Genomic DNA, 22,491 nt, shown 5'->3' with positions numbered 1-22,491 from the left:
GCTAACCTCTTCTCACTATTTGATTTTGTTATAATTAAAAAAAAAATACCCTACCATTTGCATGGTTCCAAAATCAAGACTCTAATGTAAAGTCTATTCCAAGAGTTCCAGCTTTCCACCTGTCACTTCCTCCCTGATCTTGCTCTCATCCTAGAGGTATCTTAGTTACCACGTTTGGTTTGTCTTTCCATTTTCTTCCTTTTGAAATACATATACGTAATGTGTCATACGATACCTATGCATCATACACATAACATGTATTATATATTACCATACATGAGACACATAACATGTATCATATATGTTACATGCATCAAACACATAACATGTATCACATTTGTTACATGCATCACACAGAACATGTATCACATATTTTACACACATCATACACATAACATGTATTATATATTACATGCATCATGCACAAAACATGTATCATATATGTTACATGCATCAGCTGGTTTGTTGAAGGAGTTCAGCGTGAGGACTGAAGAGACTCACACCGGCTATGTGTGTGGAGGACTAAGGAGAGCTGATGGAGTCCTACTGAGCAAACCTCAGTCTGTATTTATTATCATAAAGCAGGAATAAATGGTTGAAAATACTTATCAAAAGTTAGCAGTGAAAGGAGGGACGTGGAAAACAGTAGACAATATGTCTCCAATTTATTTTTACAAAATCACAGCCCTTAAGCAAGTCCTTGCCTTTGTTGTCAAGTGACCTTTGGAGTCCAGAGAATCTTTACCGTAGCCCTTTATTATCGAATGTCATGAGCTCATTCTCTCCTGGAGACCAGTTGTCTGGCTTCCTGCTTGTACACAGCTCATAGACTGTTCTGGTGACTCTCCACGTCCCTTTAGGCAGAAGACAAGCTTATGTAAAGCTCAGCGTATGCAGAGAACAAGCTTAAGTAGCATTTTAGTATAGGGCATCAGGAGATAGTTTCCCCTACAGTTTACACACATATCGGTGGGGCATCCTGTTTGATTGGCTAGGATGCACCATGAATCACACACCTACCGGGGGGCATCCTATTCAGGGTGCATATTTAGCTTTCTCTGGTTACTCCTAAGTTGTAAATGTGCGCAAAAATTAAGGGAGCTGGCAGTTATTATTAATCAAGTCCTGGCCATTTGGGGATGATTGTTATAGGGGCTGTTGTTTAGCTTTCCGGCTTGTTAGTTGAGATGACAGTCTGACTTCCTGCAAATCTGATGTAGCAGGCTGGCCTCCCGGGCAGGTTTCTATATTAAACAGGTTGGTTTTCTGGGCCTCTTGCCGCAGACCATGGCCCAGAGCTCTGTTCTTCTGTGTGGTCTGGCCATTGTCCATTTGTGCATTTAGTCTCTCAACCTGTTTAGAGATTAGCCTCCTGCCCCAGGGCAGTCACTACTCTGGGCCCTCACACCCCCCTTTCAAATGGAAGTGATAACACTCCCCATCTTACAGTATTGCCAAGGGGTGGGGTATACAAAATGCTCAGAATAAATGTTCCTCTGTGGGAAATCTTCATCAAAGAGAACCAGAGCCCGACGCTAATTAAGTGGTAAAGACAGCTTTGGGGCAGTACTGTTGCGGAGGGGAAGGGACTTCAGGGTAGAACTGAGTGTGTTTCCGGAGACAACAGAAGTGGGAATGGACAGAAAAGGAGCCGAGGTCAGTGGCTGGACCGTTACTAAGTGGAGGCTCGGAGTGAGGAGAGTCTTGCTTAATGGACTTAGCAAGACTCTTGCTAAAGGTGGGCAGAGGTGAGCAGAGATCAAGGGTAGAGGATAAGGAACTTGATCAGCTGTTGGGGTGATCAGATACTTCGGAGGGGATGCACTGGGTGGATGCTTTGACGGGCTTCAGCAGCGCAAGAATAGGGCTGGAGAGCAGGGCCAGAAACGGAACTCAGAGGAGCCCGTTTAAAGTCCCAGTCAACCAGGGAGTCTCTTTGTCACCATGCTGGGCCAGCTCACCTAACCACACAGTCAACATTTGCTCATGGGAGGGACCTGTTTCTCTGAGGGCTTTTGAGGGCCAGGAGAGCCTTTCCCAGGCTGCAGAGAGCCACTGGCTCTGCAACCCCAACTTGGAGGTGAGTGCCCAAGGGGAGAGGGTGCCATGGCTTTGCTGAGGCCTCAAGCTGCCTCTGGCTTCTTCCCTCCAGGCCTTCCACGCCCTTCTTTGACCTGCTGCAGCACCGGTACCAGCAGCTGTGGGTCCAGGAACAAAAGGCCACCCAGAAAGCCATTAAACTGGAGAAAAAGCAAAAGGTAAACGCAGCCCCCACTCCTCAGCCCCTGTGTGAGCCCAGGGAGACGGCCTTGCCGGCCTTGGAACTGTCCTAATCCTGCCTGGGGACTCTGTCCACCAGAACTTTGCACGACTTCACACACCCAAAAGTCAGATTTTAAACTAATCAGACCTGACCTAGGTAGCAGTGTGCCCTGCACCATGTAGAAAGCAAGGGCCAACAGTAATAAAGTGGAAAGAGAAAACGTAGGATGCCTTAAAGGACACATTTTATTAAATTTGGGGAACAAATTATACTATACTTACTATACTGCCCTAGGTAGAGTGCTGTAGCGTCACAGCTCACAGCAACCTCAAACTCTTGGGCTTAAGCGATTCTCTTGCCTCAGCCTCCCAAGTAGCTGGGACTACAGGTGTCAGCCATATCCCCGGCTATTTTTTGTTGCAATTGTCATTGTTGTTAAGCAGCCCCGGGCCAGGTTCGAACCCGGCAGCCTCAGTGTCTGTGGCTGATGCCTTAACCACTGTGCTATGGGCATCGAGCCTGGGAACACATTTTGTTATAAATTAGTCAGTAGGCCCCATTGCCAAACACTCTCATCTGTGCTCACCAAAAGCCTGTGGGGGCGTCCCCAGGTGTGGATGTCGAGGGTGGGGCTGAGGAAGCCTGGATGCCCACCTGCAGTAGGTTGCCTGTGGTGAGCAGTACCAGCAATCAGGGCTGGGAGTTGGGTCCGTGAGATTTTCTCCAGGAAAAACCATCTTTTGCTGTTAACTCATGTTATTGTGCACATTTGAAAATATTCAAATGGTACGTCCTTTAAAATATTCTGAAATTTGGACTGTCAGAGGGCTCAGATCCTATAGATCCAGACTGATGCTTGTAAAATCTGAACTGCTCTAAGTTCACATAATGTTTTATAGATTTCATCAAGAGGGTGGCTCTAGTGTCCCTGGTTGTTACAATAATCGCAACCAACACTGTCCCTATACCTGGCTCCACTCTGGGCTTAGAGCTGGGCTGAGACACAGCTGGGGCAAGACACAGCCTGAGTTCCTGCCTTCCAGCCTCCGAGAACCTCTTGAGGTCGGTATCTCATCCCATCACACAGTTTCATTTCCATTGGTGAAACTGAGGCTCAGAGAGCTTAAGTGACTTGCAGACACACCTGGGTCTTCTTGAAGGAGAGGTCCCACTCAGGCTGAGTACAGGAAAGCTCAGCTCTCTGTGTCCAAGAGCCAAACTGGGGAACCAGAGTCTTTCTAGAGATGCTGGTACCCTCAGGACAGGCCAGGAGAGGCACTTGGGGTGAAGGGACAGGGGTCCTTGGGTATGGCTGGGTGCTGAGGCCTCTCCTGGCTGTTCTCAGCAGCCTGTGCAGCCCGAGAGCCAGCTCATTAAAAAGCATGGCAGTGTATTATCGTAACATTTTAAGAGCAGCCCAGGGCTAGTTTATTCATTAATGGCTCAAGAAAGAGTCAACTTGCTACAATAATGGCCAGTTTCGGAGGGAGTATGACCTTACAAAGTGCTCCATAGCCCCACTCGAGAGCTGCACGTTTTAATTAGCAGCTATTTCATGGCAACGCAGTGTCCACAAATCCATAGTGGGGCCTCCCGGGACCCGTTTTCCTCCTCTAGGATAAGATCTCATGGGCAGTGCCCTCGTTTTAAAGCACAATGCCCCCTAAGCCTGCTCCAGATGTGTGACTTCCAGTGAGGGTCTCAGTTTCCTCGCTGGGAATTAAACGGGTCAGGTGAGATGAGGGCCGCCAGATGTGCCTCCGCGGGGCACAGACACGCCTTCCCTTTCCCCTCTGGGATTCCCGGCTAAGGCTCCTAAACCAAAAGGCAGATTAACAAGAGAAAAAGGTACACATTTATTTAAGTTTACGTGACACGGGAGCCTCCGTAAGGAAATGAAGACCCAGAGACTCCATCACACCTGTGCATTTTGTGCCGGGATTATCGAAGAGCAGACAGTTGTGGATGAACCGTATGATCTCATAGCAATGAACTGAGGGGAGCTTAGCGAGCCCTGTTTGTTCAGATTCTTCTCTGTGACCCTGTCTTCGGAGATAAGGATGATTCTTTCCTCTGGGTACAGGCAGGGCACCTCTCAAATGTGGGTCTTATGAGCAGCTCTGGGGAAGGTCAGATAGTCCTTCCCAGGCTTTATGTCCTGCTTCAGGGAAGGAGGATTGGGGAAAGTCCAAGAGACTTTCCTCCCTCTGCCCTTTTTTGGTATGTGAGGTGGACCCCGCCCCTGGCACACAGCAGGCACTCACAAAACGCTGGTGGCCCCACCCTCTCAGGGCCTTCCCATTCCAGATTCTTTATGTTGTTCTTTATGCTGTTACAGTGTCTAACAAATGACCACCAACCTACTCCACGCCTCCCCAGCTGACCCTGAGGCTGGAGACCTTACACCCTACCTTAGTCTGCCTAGGCAGCTGTAACAAACACCACAGATTAGGAGGCTTAAGCAATAGAAATGTATTGTCTGACAGTTTTGGAAGCTGGACATCTGAGATCAAGGTGCCACCAAGACTGGCTCCTATTGAGGCCTCTTTTCCGGATTTGTATACAAGCACCGCCTTGCTGTGTCCTCTGTGATGGAGGGAGAGCTCTCATCTCTCTTCCTCTTTAGGGCACCAGTCCTGTTGGACCAGGGTCCCTCCCCTTAAGAGCTCGTTTAAATTTGATTACATCCTTATAGACCCTCTCTCCAAATATGGCCACACTGGGGATTAGGGCTTCAACACATGATTTTAGGGGGGCACAATTTAGTCCCTAACAAGCCCCATGAGCTATAGACACTATTTGTGAACTTGCCAGCACCGTGAGTGCACAGGGACAGGCAGTTGGCAGTTCAGGAGTACAGCATCTTTTTCTAGGCCTCCAAAAATCCATGATGGGCTCTGAACCTTGCCCCTGAATCTCTCACCCAAAAAGAGTCCCTCTCCCTCCTCTGAGAGCAGCTGTGGTGAAGACCTGCTCCCAGAGACAGTGGCGCCTCCATTCACGCGCTGCTTTGTTCACACGCCACAGAGTCTTGATGAACCACAGAGGGAAATTTCAAGGGTGACTGAGACATCATCGCGGACTTCAAAGTGGCTGCATGCCGGAACCCCATGTGTTGTAGAGCCAAACCAGAAACTAGAATGCTTGGAGCATCTATAATCCCGCCCCCTAGTCTGCTGAGCTGTGGTGAGGGTCAGGGCCAAGGGATCCGGTGCCATGAAGTAGCCTCCAAGACGGGCTGGGGCTGGAAGTGACCCAGGAGTCTGCCACACCTGAATTCCAGTCCGCGTAGCCAGGTGACCCTCTCACTTTTGCACTTCCTTGGCCTGCAGGTGGTCCTTGGGAAGCTATATGAGACCCGGAGCAGTCAGCTGAGGAAGTACAAGCCGCCTGTGAAGCTGACTGCCCTCTGGCATATGCCTCACTTCCAGAAGGTGAGTACCAGTGTCACCTGCCCCTTCCTGCACCACGTGCTGGTGTCACTCACCTTGCCTGTCTCTACCTGTCTAGTTCTGTGGGCTTCTAACCTTCCATTTGCACAACAGAAACAACCGCCGTAGCCATGGCACTATCTGACACTGTTGGAGCATTTCCCAAGAGCCAGTGGTTGAGCCCTACCTGCCTCATGGCAGTGACTCATCACATTCACTGAAGGGGGACACTGCTGTTAGCGGCCCATGTGACAGAGAGAGCTTGCTGAATGCTGCCACGTGTAGGCCATAGGACTGCAGGGCTTGGATGGCTGTCCACCCCGGGCACAGGCTGTCTGGGCCAAACCTCCCTGATGCAATGCAGTCATCAGTGTACCATGACCTGCACCAGGAACTTGGGATGTGAGACAGCCACATGCCCACAGCACTAAACTTCCCACCACGTAGTGGTGTCCTGGGGAAGGGCAGCAGCTGACTGAGGTAAGGACCCGGAGAGCCAGCCATGTCTGCCTCCAGAACTACACTGGGGCCCTCTCAGCCATGCAGCCCTGCGTCACCAGATAGGGAGTCATTTTCCACAGCTTTTAGCAGGGAAAGGATGGTGTAAGGACCAGGGGCATTGTATAGGGAAAGAGAACCAGGAGATTTGGAACAGTGGCTTCAAATGGTTCTAGGAGCTGCTTGTACCCAGCTTGGGCAGAGGGAGCCTTTCTAGGAGGCCCAAGGGACTTGCCTGGCCCGAGTAAGACAGCTCCACACAGCCACATCCTGGGCCAGCCCAGCCCTACTGCTGTGTTGAGTTAAACTTCAATTTAGACAATGAAGGGGCCGCTGCCTTCCTGAGCCTAATGCACTTGAACAAGCTGCCGAGCTTTGCTGGAGAAGCCTGCTCTGCTCCCCCGACACAGGCTCTCATGTCCTGCTCAGGTGGCCTCCACCAGCGTATGTCAGTGACCATGTGCCCTGCTGCCTGTCAATCTGCTGCCACCGAGCACGCAGGAAATGTCAAGGAAAGAACAAGGCTAAGCGTGCTCAGGGGGTGGTGGGAGTCACTGGCACACTTGACCTTGGAGCTCCTCCCTGGCCACCTCGACAGCGAGTCTCATCTCTAGTTTCTCTGCCTCTCTCGATTTCCTGCCCTTTCAGGGCCCATATCTCCTCTTGGCTCTTCTCACACTTCCCAGATTCCACCCATGTCCCTGTCCTGGCCCCTCGAGGTCTCCTTTCCTCCTTTGCTCTTTGCTGACAGTCCCTGCCATCCACTGACAGCCACTGCTCCACAGCAGGGGCTGCCCCCAGCCCCTCGTCTCTCATTTGAAGTCCAAGTCTGTGGACACAGGTGGCTCCATGGCCTGGGCAAGGCCTCCCCCACCTCCATGCAACACTGATACTCCTGTGCAGAGGGCACCAGTTCCCACGTGACGCCTGTCTCCCCACAGTGTCAGGCCCAGCGTAGGAACCCAAATGCAGAAAAAAGCTAATGAGTTTCTATTTTCAAAACAGGGGCTCTGACTCACCTGCGCACGAGTCTCTTCCAGTGTGTATGCTGTGTTAAAATATTGTGAGAATAACCTCTTACTTGGTGCCAGGCACCGGGAAGTTGTGTGTGTCACTGCAGCTCATCCTGCAGGGTAGGGATGTGAGGCAGAGGGTCAGTGCCTGGCCTGGAACGCAGGGCTGCCAATGGCAGGGCCCATGCTGCTGTGCACTTCCTATCATGCCAGAAATAACAGGGGAGAGAGTGAAAATGCAAGCCCCAGTAGTAACCAGGTGTTTGTTGTCTTTTCTGAGGATGTTCACAGGATTCTGGGAGTTAAAGCTGCAGGCTGTTGCCCTCATCCTGTGGCTCGGAACCCGAGGCCAAGGGAGATGGGGCTTACCCAGGACTCCCCAGTGGCTCCTCTTGGGTGTTGCCCTGTACAGCACAGCAGGGACCCTTAGAGCCCGGAGTGCTGCCTTGATGGGTACCACAGTCAGACCTCCCTGCCCTGCCAGGAGGTAACACCAACAAAAGGTGTTTACTGAGCCCTTACTATGTACTAGGCGCTGAACTCGTGTCATCTCAGCCATCGTGGTCCCATTCTGCCGATGTGAAAACTGAGGCTCAGAGGGGTAAGAAGTGGATCCCGGATCCATTCCAGGGCTGCCCAATGCAGGACATGCTGCCCTCACTCCCCCACGCCCCTCCCCAGGCCCTTCGCTCACCACAAAGGGCTCTTTTCTTCCTCTTCCTGGCCCTTGTCAACTTTGCGATTAATTAACTAACTGGGCTATTTTTTCCACTTTCCTTGGTAAAAAGTGAGCACACAAGGACCATGACCCCAGAGCTCAGCAGGGTGCGTGGCCCAGAGCATGGGTCAGCCAGTGTCTGTGTAATGAATGAACAAGTGGACCAAAGAATGGGCCACCAATAGAGCCAGAATGATGGCAGAACTCACAAGCCTTTCGCAGATCTGACAAAACCCCCCTTCCCAACCCACACACACAAGCACCCACTACCCCTCAATGCTACCAAGCGGGTGTGGACCCAGAGGCCTGGGGCGGCTGCCTGTGTGTGAAGCTTGGGAGGGTCTTTGTCTGTACCCCGTGTGCTGCCAAGCTGCCGCCCCCACCCTAGCCCCATTATGAAGGGAAAAGCGCTTCCAAAAAAGTTGAAGCTGTCACGGTGATGGATAACCTAAATGGACCCTCCCCGCTCATGAACAGATGTCGACGCTGAACTCTGTCAAAAATAATTAAACACCTTTCACACAGAAAAGCAGCAGGCAGGGCCCGGCTTTCTGCAGCACTCAGCCAGCCACGAGGGGCTGCCCCATGAGAGGGGCCACCGAGACCTTGCCCTGGCCCTGCACAAGCCACTTACAGGGTTGAGAGAGGGGGACCAAGGAAGGGAGAGGACACGTCCCTCTGTGTGGTGTCTATAGGCAGGCAGGGCTCTGGGCAATTCCTGTGGTCTTGTTGGGACCACCAGCCACTGCTGGGACAAAGGTGGGGTTGTCCCGGCCTCAGTTTCCTCATCCAAAATGAGGGAGTAGGACTAATTCTTGAGAGTCCTTTTCAATTCAGGATTCTGTGATTCTGAGCCATGTGGCAAGGGAAGGGGCTCTCAGAGGTATGGACCCCACACCCCAAGCGGCTCAGCAGGAGCAGCAGCTCAGCCAGTCCTCAGGGTCCCACTTGGGAAGGGGATGAGAACACATTTCCCGGCCCCCCCGGTGGAGGAATCCCTGGGCTTGAACTGACACCCTCAGTGCCTGGGGCAGGGGGACTCTCTCCTCCTTTTGGCAAGGTGGTCTGAGGTCTGCAGGGCAGAGAGCTGGGCGAGCGGGGTGTGTCTGTGTGTGTCCATGACTCCGGGGTTAGCCAAATAGGCGTCCAATGGTGACCCTGCCACTCCCTACCTGTCAGGCGCCTCTACCTGTCTAGACCTACTTCCTCTTCCATGCACAGGCTAGCGCTGCTCCCCTGGCAGGGCCACTGGGCGGGTCTGTCGAGCACACGCGTGTGGTGTGCTTGTCACAGCAGTGTGCCTGGCCCATGTTGGCCACCCATAAATGGCCGTGGTGGTCATTCACTCACTCACAAATCTTCACCATGAGCGCCTTCGTGCAAGCCTGGGAGAGTCTCAGCACTGGCGATGGTGGTGAATAAATGGGACTAAGGTTATCGCCGCTGCCATGGGGCTGCTGTCACTGGCCTGGAGTGAGATGGACAGACGGACAGACAGATAGATGGATGGCTACACAGAGAAGTTTAAAGCAGCTCCACCCCCAAGTGTCCAGTATTCACAGCCTAAAATGGTCAAGAGACACCAAACCTAATTGGCAACCCTGAGTTCAGGGTTGGTGGGGGGTGGGATGATTCCCTGAGGATAACCCGTGACACACAGTTCTGGTGGGCTGGCCTGCTGTTCATGTCTCCTTTGTGACAACCTCCTCAGGGCTCCTCCCAGGCAGGTCCTGACACTACCTCCAGGTCCTGCCCAGGCCATGGTCCCCTGCAAGGCAGAGGGGCCAGCCTGGCTGTTGGCAGCACCCCCTTCGCTCTCAGGAGCGTCGTTATCAGATCCACTTGGTCTATGGACACCAAAGCATGAGCCATGAGAAGCAGATGGCTCGTCCTCCTGCCCGAAGACCAAAGGGCAAGCACTCCCTGGTGCTATGGCAGTACTACTGACCACAGCGAAACACTGATGCCGCCAATGAAGACCCACCTGAGTACAGGCTGGGAGATAGCAACAGCCCCCTGAAAGCTGCGGCACCCATCTGCGCACACGGCACTGGGACAACTTACTGTTGAGCAAAGGAGTTGGTAGAAGCCCCGAGCATCTGCACAGTGGGTACAGGCTTCCTGAGGGACGGTCCCCCTGGTAGTAACAGCGCCGATCTTTGGGGTGGTAAGGTTGAGGCTGAGTTTTACTTTTTCTGATGCCCCTCTCTGTACTGTTTGAGTTTTTGCAGTGAGTACCTGCAACTTTTACCAAGCTTTTTCTCTCTGTTTGAGAGAATGTTTCTGAAGGACAGAGAGTCTGTGTGCTTCCCCAGCTGTTCCTCCCAGTGTCCAACCCCCCACTGAGCCCCATGCTTCCTGATGTGGCGGGCCAAGCCTGGTTTCTCTGAAGGTCAGCAGCCTGCGCTGCCCCAGCACCAAGTCTGCTGTCTGCAGGGTCTGGATCTTTATGGCCAAGTCCATGCTTTACTTTGAGACTCAACATCCATTTTATTTTATTTTACTCAGAGACAGTCTCACTCTGCAACATCCATTTTAGAATGGGGGTTTGCCCAGGCATCTTGGGGTCTCCACCCTTCCCCACAGCCCATGTCTCTCCATCACAGCCGGTGATACCCGCTAACATTACATAGTTGCTCAGTCACTAAAGTATGAACAAATTGACTATATTTTCATTTGGCTTTTGTTTTCAGCCCCACTGCTTTAGAATAATGGCCCAAGCTATTAAGCTAACCGTTTGATTTACAAGCTCTCCTGCTCCAAACGCTGGGCTCAGCCTCCTCTCTTTGTGGAAGACTAACCCTGCCTCAGGTCTCCTGGGCCCCTGGCTCCCTAATAGAACAGGAGACGGAGGGAAAAAAAAATATATCAGAAGTCAGCCAAGCAGTGACACCCAGAGATGCAGCTGATTAGTGAAAGCTGCTGAATCTAGGAAAAGGATTTTCATTCCCACCTTTAAGCTCTCTTACAAATCATAGCTGGCTGGAAAGTTAACTCTCTGTTAAACCCCTGGAGTGGGCTCCCAGCCCGTTCACCCTGCTGCCTCTCCCTCTTCAAAGGGCTAAAATAAAGGTGTGTCCAACCCCCAATGTCACCTTTTCTAGACCCAAGAAGGACAATGCTAGATCTTCCCCCTCCCCAGGGCCTCTGCACAGTGATGTATTTTAAGAATTCTGTCTCTCTCCCTCTTGCATGAGAACAGGAATCGTCCTATGTCTCCGTGTAGGGAGCCAAGTGTAGGACTGGAATGTGTCACACGCAGAAACAGGGCAATAGGGAGAATGATTCAGAGGCCCTGATGCGGTTGACACTGCTTCCCTAAATACAGATGCCGCCCATTATAAATTGATCAGTATGCAGAAAGGCCAGCTTGCCGAAGGGATGAAAGCAGGAGCTTAATTGGTTTTACATAATCTGGCACCTTGGAGGTGCAGAATTTTTAGGTACCTGCTCATGAGGTGACATTGCTGCTCAAATACTGGCAAGTCACAAATAGCCAGAGCTGAAGGTCTGGGAACAGGGACAAGAGAGAAGGAGACATGGGAGTGGGCGGGCGGAGCCAAGTTCTCAGAGCAGCACCACAGTCTGGGGCATCTCAGGTGGGTCTCCAGAGGACCAGTCATGGGACTGGGGCACCCCTTGCCCACCCCGTTCCAGGGAATTTTCAGTCTAATTCAGAAGGCTCCTCTCCTCTGCTGGGTATGAAAATATTTCAATTTTTATATTGAACATCAACCAGAAAATAGAGTAAGTGAGACAGCAAGTATTTCATATTGAGTCGTGGGAGCTGATGAAACTTTAGGGGTCTCCAATTTCTTCTTCCAGCTTCTAGTTCATTTCCAAGAGAATAAATCTTTGATGAGCTAAAGAGAATCCACTGGCTTGGGGAGGAGTTTGGGCCCCACATCTTCCACTTCTGGAGTGACTGCCTTGACATCTCCCTCGAATCCTTCTGGCCCTCTGGTTCCTGAGTGTCCCCACTGTCTGCCACGTGGGTGGCGTGATGGGGTCCAAAGCTGCCGAACACGTGGGCAGATAAGCAACACCAGCTGATTTCCTGGGATACACTTCCACACTGAACGCTGGCAAAAATTCAGGGAAAATGAAGGCGATGACGCAGAGACACAGCCTCACACTTGCTTCCCCTTGGAGATGGAAAGTGCACTGGAATCAGAGAACATGCAGGCAGCAGGTAAGAAATGGAGAGTTTTTTCCAGCCTCTTCCCTTCCTCTCCTCAAAGAAGTCCTGGGAAGTGATGTCTTAGAGTGGCACGAAAGGAAAAAAAATGCGTGTAGTTTGACCGAAGGCTGGAAGAGTGGAAGGAAGAAGTTACTGTAAAGGTGGAGCCCCAGAGGGCATCCACGGTCGCTCTCGGAGAACACCCACAGCTCTCACGTCTGAGCCCTTCACAGATGCCAGCCTGGGTGCTTTCGGGAATTATCCCATCTCATGTCAATCCACTCAATAACCGCATGTGGGAGAGATGAGCATTCCCGCCTCAGAGATGAGATTAGGGCTGGAGGGCTTACAGTCACGTGCCTGAGGTTAATAGCTAGCAAGTGGCTGAGGGGGGACTCGGCCCCTGGCTGCCTCCGGGCCTCAGACCCTGGCAGAGCCGATAAATACTAAGGACCTGCAACTGGGGTCAGGGGCTGGTGAGGGCTAAATGCGGACCTGGGAGGGAAAGTGAAGGGCGGTCAGGAATGAGGGCGTTTATGGGTGTCCGGAGGGTCGTGGCCAGCCTGGCTCTGGCTGATTTAAGCCCTTGCAATAAACCAAACTTCCCACTGCCCTGAAAGCCTTTAGACCTTGGTAAAACCTGGGGCATCTTTTAAATTGCAGTTTGTCCCCAAGGCTGAAGAGGAAAGAGGCCACTGATGATGGATTCAGGCTGGCTGGACTAAAAGGGGCAGGCAGAGCCAGCGCTAGAACAGACAGGAGGGCTGGGGCTGGGGCTGGGAAGCCTCACAGACCGATCCAGGGCCCAGCCAGCCTCAAGCCTGTTCTGCATCTACAGCTGTGAGGGGGGACAGCAGAGAGGGCAGCTGTGTGTGTGAGGCACCTGGCATGGGCAGCAAGGTCCTGGACCTTGGCATCTGGCCCTGTGGATGAGTCATTCCCAAACTGGGCCGTGTCTGGGGTCCTCCGAGGAGAGATTTAAAATGCAGACTCCAGGGCCCCACCTAGGATCCTAAAGTGGGTCTGGGGTAACACTAAACCCACATCTTTATCAGGCCACTCAAGGGTCAGGGTCAACTCCATTCTTCCACAGTTGTGCTTATAGCACACATTGAGATGGCAGGGGTGCACTTGCCCAGTTTGATATGAAGCACACTGGGGCCTTAGGAAGAAAACGTGCCTTTTGTAGATGGGCTCCCCCTCTCCGACAGCCCTAAAGATTACAAATTCCCATCGCATCTGCTCTGACTGAGTAGCTTGAATGGTGGGCGTGTGCTCTCAGCTCCAGAGGCTGCAAGTCCCAGATCCGGGGCTACAATCAATCCACAGCGACAACTTTCTCAAGTCCAGTCGAAATCTGCCCCTCCTACATTCCACTTCCGGTTCTGTTTCTCACTTCTGGAGCCCCATGGGATCCCCTCCTGTTCTTCCCTCTACGTGTCACCCCATAGGTGCCCGAAGTCAGACACTGCTTTCTTCCCTGGTGCTCAGTAATGGCTCCTCAGCACAGAAAGAAGCCTGCCTGGCAAGGGCCGCAGGCCGCCCAGGTGCCATGACTGCCGCGTCTCTACCTGTGCCCACCATCCAGAAGACCTGTCAGTTTGAACTGCATTTCTACTATTTTCAAATGAAACTGTGGTTGAAGGTAGATGTCTGTCGTGCCACTTGAACCACTTAGTACAGTGGTTCTCAATCTTCCTAATGCCACGGCCCTTTAATACAGTTTCTGTGGGTTGCAACGCACAGGTTGAGACCTGCTGACTTAATACAAAAAAAACTATGTAAAAATCGCTTGCTGGAGCACAGTTTCAGGGAAAGGTTGCAGTCAGACTCGTCACCAGCAGTAGTGACAACACTACGAGCCACATGTCTCAAACACCTGCAGCATGTGCCAGGCGCAGTACAGCCCTTGCTTCACAGGCGAGCACCGGAGCCCTTGGTCACACAGCTAGAAAGTGACAGGGCCATGGTGGGGCTCACACTTGCCTGAGTGTGAGTGTTCCCAACCTGGGAGGCTACTGTTGTCCCTTCTGTCGAGGAAAGACACGCCCAACTGATGGAATAAGCTCCTTTTTGCCTTGTGTGGCAGAAATTGAGCCAGAGTTAGAATCTGTTCAACTCAAGGGCCTGAGAGTCTTTTTTTCAGACAGTCTCTGCTTTATGCAGTCCTTAAATATATTATATCATGTCGTATGCAATTCAGTGGATAACTTCAAATGACTTAGAGGGAGATGGAGTGCAAATACTGAAGAAAATAAAATACCTCTTCTGCATAAGTGTGTAAGCTAAACAGAGCCAGGTACAGAGGGTCTGCAGGACGCTTGTGTCTCAGACAAATTTCTGAGGGCTCTCTTATCCCAGGCTCTAATCCATCCATCCATCCATCCATCCATCCATCCATCCACCTGTCCCCAGGTATCTGTCCACCTGTTTGCTCAGATAAGCCATCCAGCCAAGGTTTCAGGGTTTACTGAGTATCTACTGGTTGCCTCTCAACAGTAGAATTATCCCGAGATCTTTGGAGGCCTCCTGTCCGCTGACATTTCCCTAGAACATTGCCCAGAACATGGTGTTGAAATCCTTGATGGAGGGTGGTGCCTGTGGCTCAAGGAGTAGGGCACTGGCCCCATGTGCCGGAGGTGGCGGGTTCAAACCCAGCCCCAGCCAGAAAAACCGCAAAAAATAAAAAATAAAAAATTCTTTAAAAAAAAAAGAAAGAAAGAAATCCTTGCTGGCTAGCTGAGGACACTTCACTCTAATAGTCCCGGCTGTGACTCGACAGCTCAGTCTCGTCAACCAGAGAAAGATTCTGTTCCTTCTAAAAAGATACCAGAAAAGAATTCTTCCTGCTCATTATTCCACTAAGATAAAAGGGGAATAACAACACTCTACCCTGCCGTGCCGTGCTCCCCACCCCAGTGGCCTGAGGACAGCAAACATCTGAGCGTGTCCCCAGCTTCCCTGGCAGCAGCACGGGTGCAGTTCCCCGGCCTCTGTGAAGAAGTGATGAGGTGCTGACGGGCACCGTGTGGGCAGCTCAGCAAAGGACTTAATTTGGAACCGAGCACAGAATCAAAGTCTCCGTCAACCCAGGAACCGTGTGCCTGGATAACCACCTCGTGCTGCCTGAGAAAGCACCATCGAGTAAACTTCCAGAGAAAGTAATTAAGGAATCCCCATTGCCGAAATTCCCCTGCAGAATTTGGAACTCGAACGTGATGCTCACCGGGTGTCTCCTCCGCCTGATCCTTCCTCACAGCGAGGAGACTGATGAGGGGTCTGGTGTGTCTCCCCCTCCCTGTCCTCACGTGCCCCTCCAGCCCTGTGTGGTCCTGCCTGCGTTGTCTTGTCAAAGAGCCAGGAGGCAGCAAATAAGATCACCGCTTCCTGAGATGAGGGTGAGATTAATACACATACATACAGGCCTAAGATCTGGCGAGAGCCAATTAATATTTATCATGTGCCCACGGCGCTCCGTGCTGCAAACCAGCACGCAGAACCCACAGTCCCTGGTGTCAGGGAGTCTACACTCTGATTCCTACACAGCTTCTGCACACAGGGAGATGCTCCATGGGCTTGGATGCAGCTGCCTCATATTGAGGTAACGTCGGCTTCTTGTCCAGGTGCTGTGGCCTGGGCTGGGGACACTGCTGAGACACCAGCCCAGTCGCTAGGGTCTGTCCCATTCGTGGAGGCTCCCGCCAGGTCCCATTAACATAATCCCTCACTCCCTCTTACTTCTCACTTGAGCTTCAAATAAAAGCCAAAGTCCCGCTCTCCATCAGCTCGCGGGGTCTGCTCTGACTTCCCATCTCCTGGAGTTTCTGGGAGGGGTGGGCTAGAGTCAGGGCACCTGCTGGAAGACCCCACAGCCAAGGGGCAGGCTGAGTCCCTCCAGCTAGAAGCCTCAGGGCCCCTCCCGGAAGAACAGGGCCAAGCAGACTCCCATCATCTGGGCTCTGAAAAGAAAAGGGGGAACCCCCCTCCCTGGCGGCTCAGCTTGTCACCGTATTTGTTGACAACCCCATTGAAAACAGACCTCGCTGCCGCTGTGAAGTTTGCTCCGTCTCCCATTCACTCCTTTCTCAGACAGTTTTTGAAAGGGGAAAAGTCTGGAAAACCTGCACACTCTCCCACCCCCCCCCCCCGCAAAAGCCCCATCACGCAGAGGGAGAGAGAGACGAGCTTCCTCACCTGGCCCCACAGTGCACCGCCTCCAATTAAATCAAAATGGTTTGTTTTTAATGGTCTTTTACACTGACAAGTGGGCGATCATTTTGGGCCCACCAGCTGTCAGGGAACTGAGGCAAATCCTCCGTTGATAATGCCCAATGCTTCCAATTAGGAGCCGAGGCCGCTCCTGGTGCGCTAACGATTCCCCAGCCGTCCCCCAGGCCCCTTTGGCGCTGGCTGTTTCTTCTCGCCTCCTCCGCCGCAAATTACTGACACAAAACGGAAGGCCCCGCGTCTCCTCCGCCACGCCAGGCCCGGGCCCTGTTGGGTTTAATGAGCCGATGGAAGTTTCGTGGCTCCGGCGCTAAATTCTTTTCTTGTTTGACAGCTGCTCGGCTAAGGCGAGTGTTGACCTTATAAAAGATTTAGTGTTTCTCATTATTTTCTGTCAAGCTTCACAAGTGATGGCTCGGTGGTTATCATTTGCATCCCGGGGTGTGCACACGTGTGTGTGTTGGGTTGGCCGGGGGCGCCTAGGTGGAGATGGGGAAACCAGAAGGGTCTCTTTCCTGCTTGTATTTGGCTTCTGCACAACGGCTTCCTGAGTGATGCTCTTCTTGGGCTGAGGTGTTTCAAAGAGAGGCCAAGATGGGAGGCCACGACGATGGGTGGGCCTGCACTTGGCCAGGCCTCCTGATGGAGCTGGAGCCATGGTGGGTGCAGAAGACAGCCCAGAGCGCCCCAAGCTTGGTCAACTCTCACAGCCTGTCAGACGGCAGCCTGGCCAGGAACGAGTGCTGGGCCAGACTCGATGCTGAAGAGTTTGGGGGCCACACTTGAGATTCTACCAGGAGGAACCCACTGTTCCCTTACAGGCCCTAGTTAGGGCCATCTCCCCCAAGGGGTCCTCCCTCTGCTCTGCAGCCTCTTGGAAGGACATAATGGTTTTTTAAAGCAGAACCATTTTTGTTTAAGTGACATCTGAGATGACTAAGGGAGCGTGTATTGGTCCTTAGTTTGTCCTGGCACCCAGGCCAAATCGAGGCTGCTCTGTAATAACAAGGCTACGGGTGTCCACATGGCACTGCTGGCAGCCCCTGCTGGCCTCCGGCTCTTTTCTTTCTATCTCTGTGTCCTCCCCTCACTCCCACCTACATGCTGGCCATCCCAGGTACAGGTGACCTGCAGTGTGTAAAGAGGGAGAGTTGAGGGCAGATGTACCTGTGAACGTCTCCTCCCTGGAGTCTGTGTGCATCATTGTCACCATGGGAGGCTATTTTGATCTCTTAGAGCAAACTCATGGCACTGTCTCCCTCCTGCACCCATGGCAGACCTTGCCAATCATCCTTGCGTACTTTTCTTCGTGAGCCTAAATTCAGCCTTAGAATAGTTGTAACAGAATGCAGCCATCAGCCACCATCAGTCTAGCAGAGCTGATCCGTGAAATGAAGTGTCACCTCCTCACCATCCCTGCCTTAGAGGGGCCACTTAACTGACTTGCTAAGTATCCTTAAAATTCCTCTTCTTTTTATGTTGCATTAGGATCATATTTATATAAAAGGAAATAAAAGATAGCCTATTACTGAAAAATAGATAAATTGGACTCTATCAAAATTAAACATTTTTATGCTTCAAATGATGCTTTCAAGAAAGTGAAAAGACAACCCACGGGATGGGAGAAAATATTTGACAATCACATGTCTGATAAGGGAATTGAACCTATGAATATATACATTACTTTTAGGATTCAGCAATAAAAAGGTAACTCAATTTTAAAATGGGCAAAGGGGCTGGTCGAGGTGGCTGCAAATCCTAGCACTCTGGGAGGCCGAAATGGGTGGATTGCTCGAGCTCACAAGTTCCAGACCAGCCTGAGCAAGAGTGAGACCCCTGTCAGGCATCGTGGAGGGCGCCTATAGACCCAGCTACTCGGGAGGCTGAGGCAAGAGGATCACTTGAGCCCAAGAGTTTGAGGTTACTGTGAGCTATGAAGTCAATGCACTCTGCCCAGGGTGACAAGGTGAGACTGTCTCAAAAAAAAAGGCAAAAATAACACCACCACCACCCCGCAAAACATACATTCACACTAAAACGTGTACATGGAACCTTCCCAGCAGCATTGTTCATACTAATCAAAAAAATGGAAACAATTTAAATGTCCATCACCTGATGAATGGATAACAAAATGTGGTCCATCCACAGGTAGGGGGGAATGAAGCACCTCCCGTGCTCATGTGGACGAACCTTGGAAACATTCCCCTAAGCGAAAGCAACCAGGCACAAAAGCCCACATGCTGCTTGATTCCATCACACGAAATGAGCAACGCGTTCGCAGGTCCCCACAAGCAGAAAGTAGAGTAGAGATGTCAGGTGGGGGAGGACCAGAGGCTCCCCACTGCTGCCGCATGAGCTCTCTCACTGGGGAGGTGGCAACGTTCCGTGGCTATACGATGCTGTGCGCATGCTAAAATTCATACGCTTTCAACAGGTATATTTTTTATTTTTTTTTTTTCAGTTTTTGACCAGGGTTAGGTTTGAACACACCACCTCTGGTATAGGAGGCTGGCGCCCTACTCCTTGAGTCATAGGCGCTGCCCGGAATTATATCTTAATAAAGTGTTTTGTTTTGTTTTTTAAGTCAGGTCTCTTAAAAAAGAAATAGCCCGCTTGAGTTAGATAAGTGTTCACTGCTGAGAGTCCATCTGTGGAGGCTGGGAAGGGTGACACTGGCCACTGTGACATGGCCTCAGATTATGAGGGAGGGTCTGGTGTGTCCTCAGCCCCCCCCCACCCCGCCCCGATTGTCCAGTCTGACCCTAGTCGCCTGAAACTTAGTGAACTTACATGCTGCAGAAGCAGAGATGTCCTGGCCTGGAGGTTTGTGGGAAGTTCAGGCAACTCCCACCTTGGAGCTGCTGTTACCCTATGATTTTCCTACTAGCATCTAGAAAACAGTTTCATTGTTCACTTTTGATTTCAATGCTGCTGTCTGGCCTTAGATAATGTTTGGGAATGATCTGGAGATACTGGTATGGCTTCTGGAAACAGAAAATTGATCCCTATTTTCTGCCCCAGGGAGTCCCACAAGACCCACAGTCAGTGGAGCACAAAGCTGGATTCCTGCTCTGGCTTTGTCACTTCATAGCTTAGTCGCTACGTGTCCTTGGGCCAGTGTCTTAACCTTCCTGAACCTTAGTCTCCTCTCAAGTAAGTATGGGCCCTCCCAGCCCAGGAAGGCCACTGCTGTTCCCGTCCACTGACAGGCTTTGCCAGGGCTGGTGCAGGTGCCAGCTAAGAGCCCACGGTAGACCTTGTGGGAGGCAGGAAGTCTGGATGTTCTTTGAAATCGCAGCGTGTGTCAGCAGGGAGGGTCAGATCCTGTGTCCTTGACTCCATCTATTTTTGGACCACAGAGGAATTAGAGCCAGTAGCAGAATAACGATTTAGGGAACCAGATGTCTCGGGAGAGATTGTTACCCTTGTTAATTACTTAAACTACAACCTGCTACATCAGAGCTTAGGGCCTGGCTGGTTCCCCAACACACCTTGTGTGGAATTGTATTCTGCCCAGGCCTCTGACCTCCAGCTGCCCTGAACTTGACATAAATTACTGACCTGGGACTGATCCATAATTTTCAAGTGCCTCTCATTAGAAGAGACAGCCTCTCAATCTTTTACAGCAAAATTTCTCTTCCAGTCACCTGAGTAATTGTCATTAAAAAAAAAAAAATCCTAAAATCTCTATAACTGTCATTTTTTCTTTCTTTCTTTCTTTTTTTTTTTTTTTTTAGCTCTTCAGCAGATATTTTTGTTGCTTTTTCTTTCTTTCTTTCTTTCTTTCTTTTTTTTTTTTGTAGAGATGGAGTCTCACTTTATCGCCCTTGTTAGAGTGCCGTGGTATCACACAGCTCACACAACCTCCAGCTCTTGGGCTTAGGTGATTCTCTTGCTTCAGCCTCCCAAGTAGCTGGGACTACAGGCGCCCACCACAATGCCCAGCTATTTTTTGTTGCAATTTGGCTGGGGCCAGGTTTGAACCCGCCACCCTCGGTCTATGGGGCCAGCACCCTACGCACTGAGCCACAAGCGCTGCCCTTGTGGCTGTTTTTAATTCGCTAATTTTTTCTCAGATTCTCCCTTTTGCCTTCTCAGTCCCCAGACTTGGCATTGGAAAGCTTGGTGTTCAACTGGGGGACTATCATGTGCTAATGGGTGGCAACCAGCGTGTCAGCTGCTCCTGGCAGTGGGACTAGGTCAGAGGTCTGGACTCACACGTATGTTTGAACAACACAAGGGATCATCATTCTAAGTGTTAAGTGTCTCTTAGAAATGGAATGATGCTTAGGATTCATTCTATAAATTTTCTGTAACTCTTTTTTTAATGAAACATTGGATTTTTGAGATCTATGTATGTTTCATCAGACAGATGAACCAGTGCTATCTAATAGAACTTTCTGATGAGGGGCCAGTCAAAGATGTCAAGTAATGTGCAGGTCAAAAGATAAATCAACAATGTAGTAAAAATCAGTCTGTAGTGGTTCTGGCCTTGTGCTCTACTTGTAAGGTTTTTCTTTAAACATTCCTTTCTATTTATCACAGAATTCTATGGACTAAGGAAGGATTCAGGTGGCCCTAAAGTTTCACTTCTAAAAATTCATTAAAGTTTGTTTTTTATCTTATGAGACTCCTCTGTACTTAATAAATTTTATCACCATTTAAAGTTAATTCCATTAATCTTCCAAGTCATTCTTTGATCATCTCAGGAGATGTGAACTAATGTTATGAGTTCTTCTCTATGGAAAAAAATATTTATCTGTTTAAATTCCTTGTTTCAACGGTGATGTGCTTAAAATGTTAGGTAGAAAAATGTCATTATCTCTCTTTAAAGTTATCAGAGATGAGCCCATACCAGCTTTTAATAGGCGTAAATGTTATATCTGAATTAAAAATCTAAGCAAGAGTAACTTGAATGGTAAAGAGTGGAGCTGGAAATGGGGTTCATGAGGGGAGCCATCTGAGGGAAAAACTGGAGGGGCTGGTATGTCCAGCAAGCAAAAGAAGTAAGGGCCATGCCCTGGGAGACTCAGCAGCACGCTGTGGAGTCAAGGCCAAGCCAGGAATTAGCTGCGTGCTCTGGGCAGGTGAGTTAACTGCTCTGAGTGGTTTTCATTGGTGAAATGGAGGTGATAATTCTTCATGACCTCAAAGGGCTCTCCTGAGGAATGTATAAGAACACTTTAGCTGCATGCTTGGCACACACATGTACTGATACTGCATTTTTTTTTTGAGGTGGGTTATTCACTTTCTGCTTTGATGTTTAAAAACTAGACGAAAGCATTTTTCTTTTTTCTTTGAAACAGAGTCTCGCTATGTCTCCCTTGGTAGAGTGCTGTGGCATCACAGCTCACAGCAACCTCAAACTCTTGGGCTTAAGTGATTCTCTTGCCTCAGCCTCCCGAGTAGCTGGGACTTATAGGCACCTACCACAATGGCCGGCTATTTTTTTGTTGTAGTTTGGCAATCCCAGGTCAGATTCGAACCTACCAGCTCCGGTTTATGTGGCTGGCACCCTAGCCGCTGAGCTATAGGCAGGGAGCCAAACAAAAGCATTTTGATCAGTTAGAATGCTTGTTAGGGGTGGGAAGACAGGATTTAAGAGATCCGCTTGCTGGCCAGGCCCGCTGGCTCTCGCTGTAATCCTAGCCAGGCCAGGGTGAGTGGATTGCCTGAGCTAGAGTGAGATCCTGTCTGTAAAAATAGCTAGGTGTCGTGGCAGGTGCCTGTATTCTCAACTACTCTGGAGGCTGAGGCAAGAGAATTACTTGAGCTCAGCAGTCTGAGGTTGCTGTGAGCTATGATGCAACAGCACTCTAGAGGGGGACTCTGTCTCAAAAATAAAAAGAAATTTCTGATAAAAATGTTCCACATCTCTTCTGTTCGCTGTAGTAGCCACCAGCCACAAGGGCCCATCAGGCACTTAGAATGTGGTTAGTGTAAAGACTGAATTTTAATTTTATTTCATTTTAGTTCACTGGATTTATTTATTTGAGACAAAGTCTCACTCTGGTCACCTGGTTAGACTGCCATGGCATCATAGCTCACAACAACCTCAAACTCCTAGGCTCAAGTGATCCTCATGCCCCAGCCTCCCAGGGTGCCAGGACTGAGCTCACAATAACCTCAAACTCCTGGGCTCAAGTGATCCTCATGCCCCA

General features: G+C 50.6%; 1 protein-coding gene across 2 annotated transcripts in view; it reads left to right on the top strand.

Annotated features, from left to right (window-relative positions):
- CFAP77 (cilia and flagella associated protein 77) overlaps positions 1–22,491 on the top strand; it is a 136,232-nt gene that overhangs the window by 105,237 nt on the left and 8,504 nt on the right. For both annotated transcript variants that reach the window (XM_003794878.2, XM_003794879.1), the window contains 2 exons: positions 2,153–2,258; positions 5,596–5,697. In XM_003794878.2, the coding sequence (XP_003794926.1) occupies positions 2,153–2,258; positions 5,596–5,697 (208 nt within the window). The remainder of the gene's footprint in view (positions 1–2,152; positions 2,259–5,595; positions 5,698–22,491) is intronic.

This window comes from Otolemur garnettii, unplaced genomic scaffold (assembly GCF_000181295.1).
Source record: "Otolemur garnettii isolate 467f Iridium unplaced genomic scaffold, OtoGar3 scaffold00087, whole genome shotgun sequence".
NCBI classification, from domain to species: Eukaryota; Metazoa; Chordata; class Mammalia; order Primates; family Galagidae; genus Otolemur; species Otolemur garnettii.
Note: the sequence above shows the minus strand (reverse complement) of the source record. Positions and strands in the feature narration are given on the sequence as shown.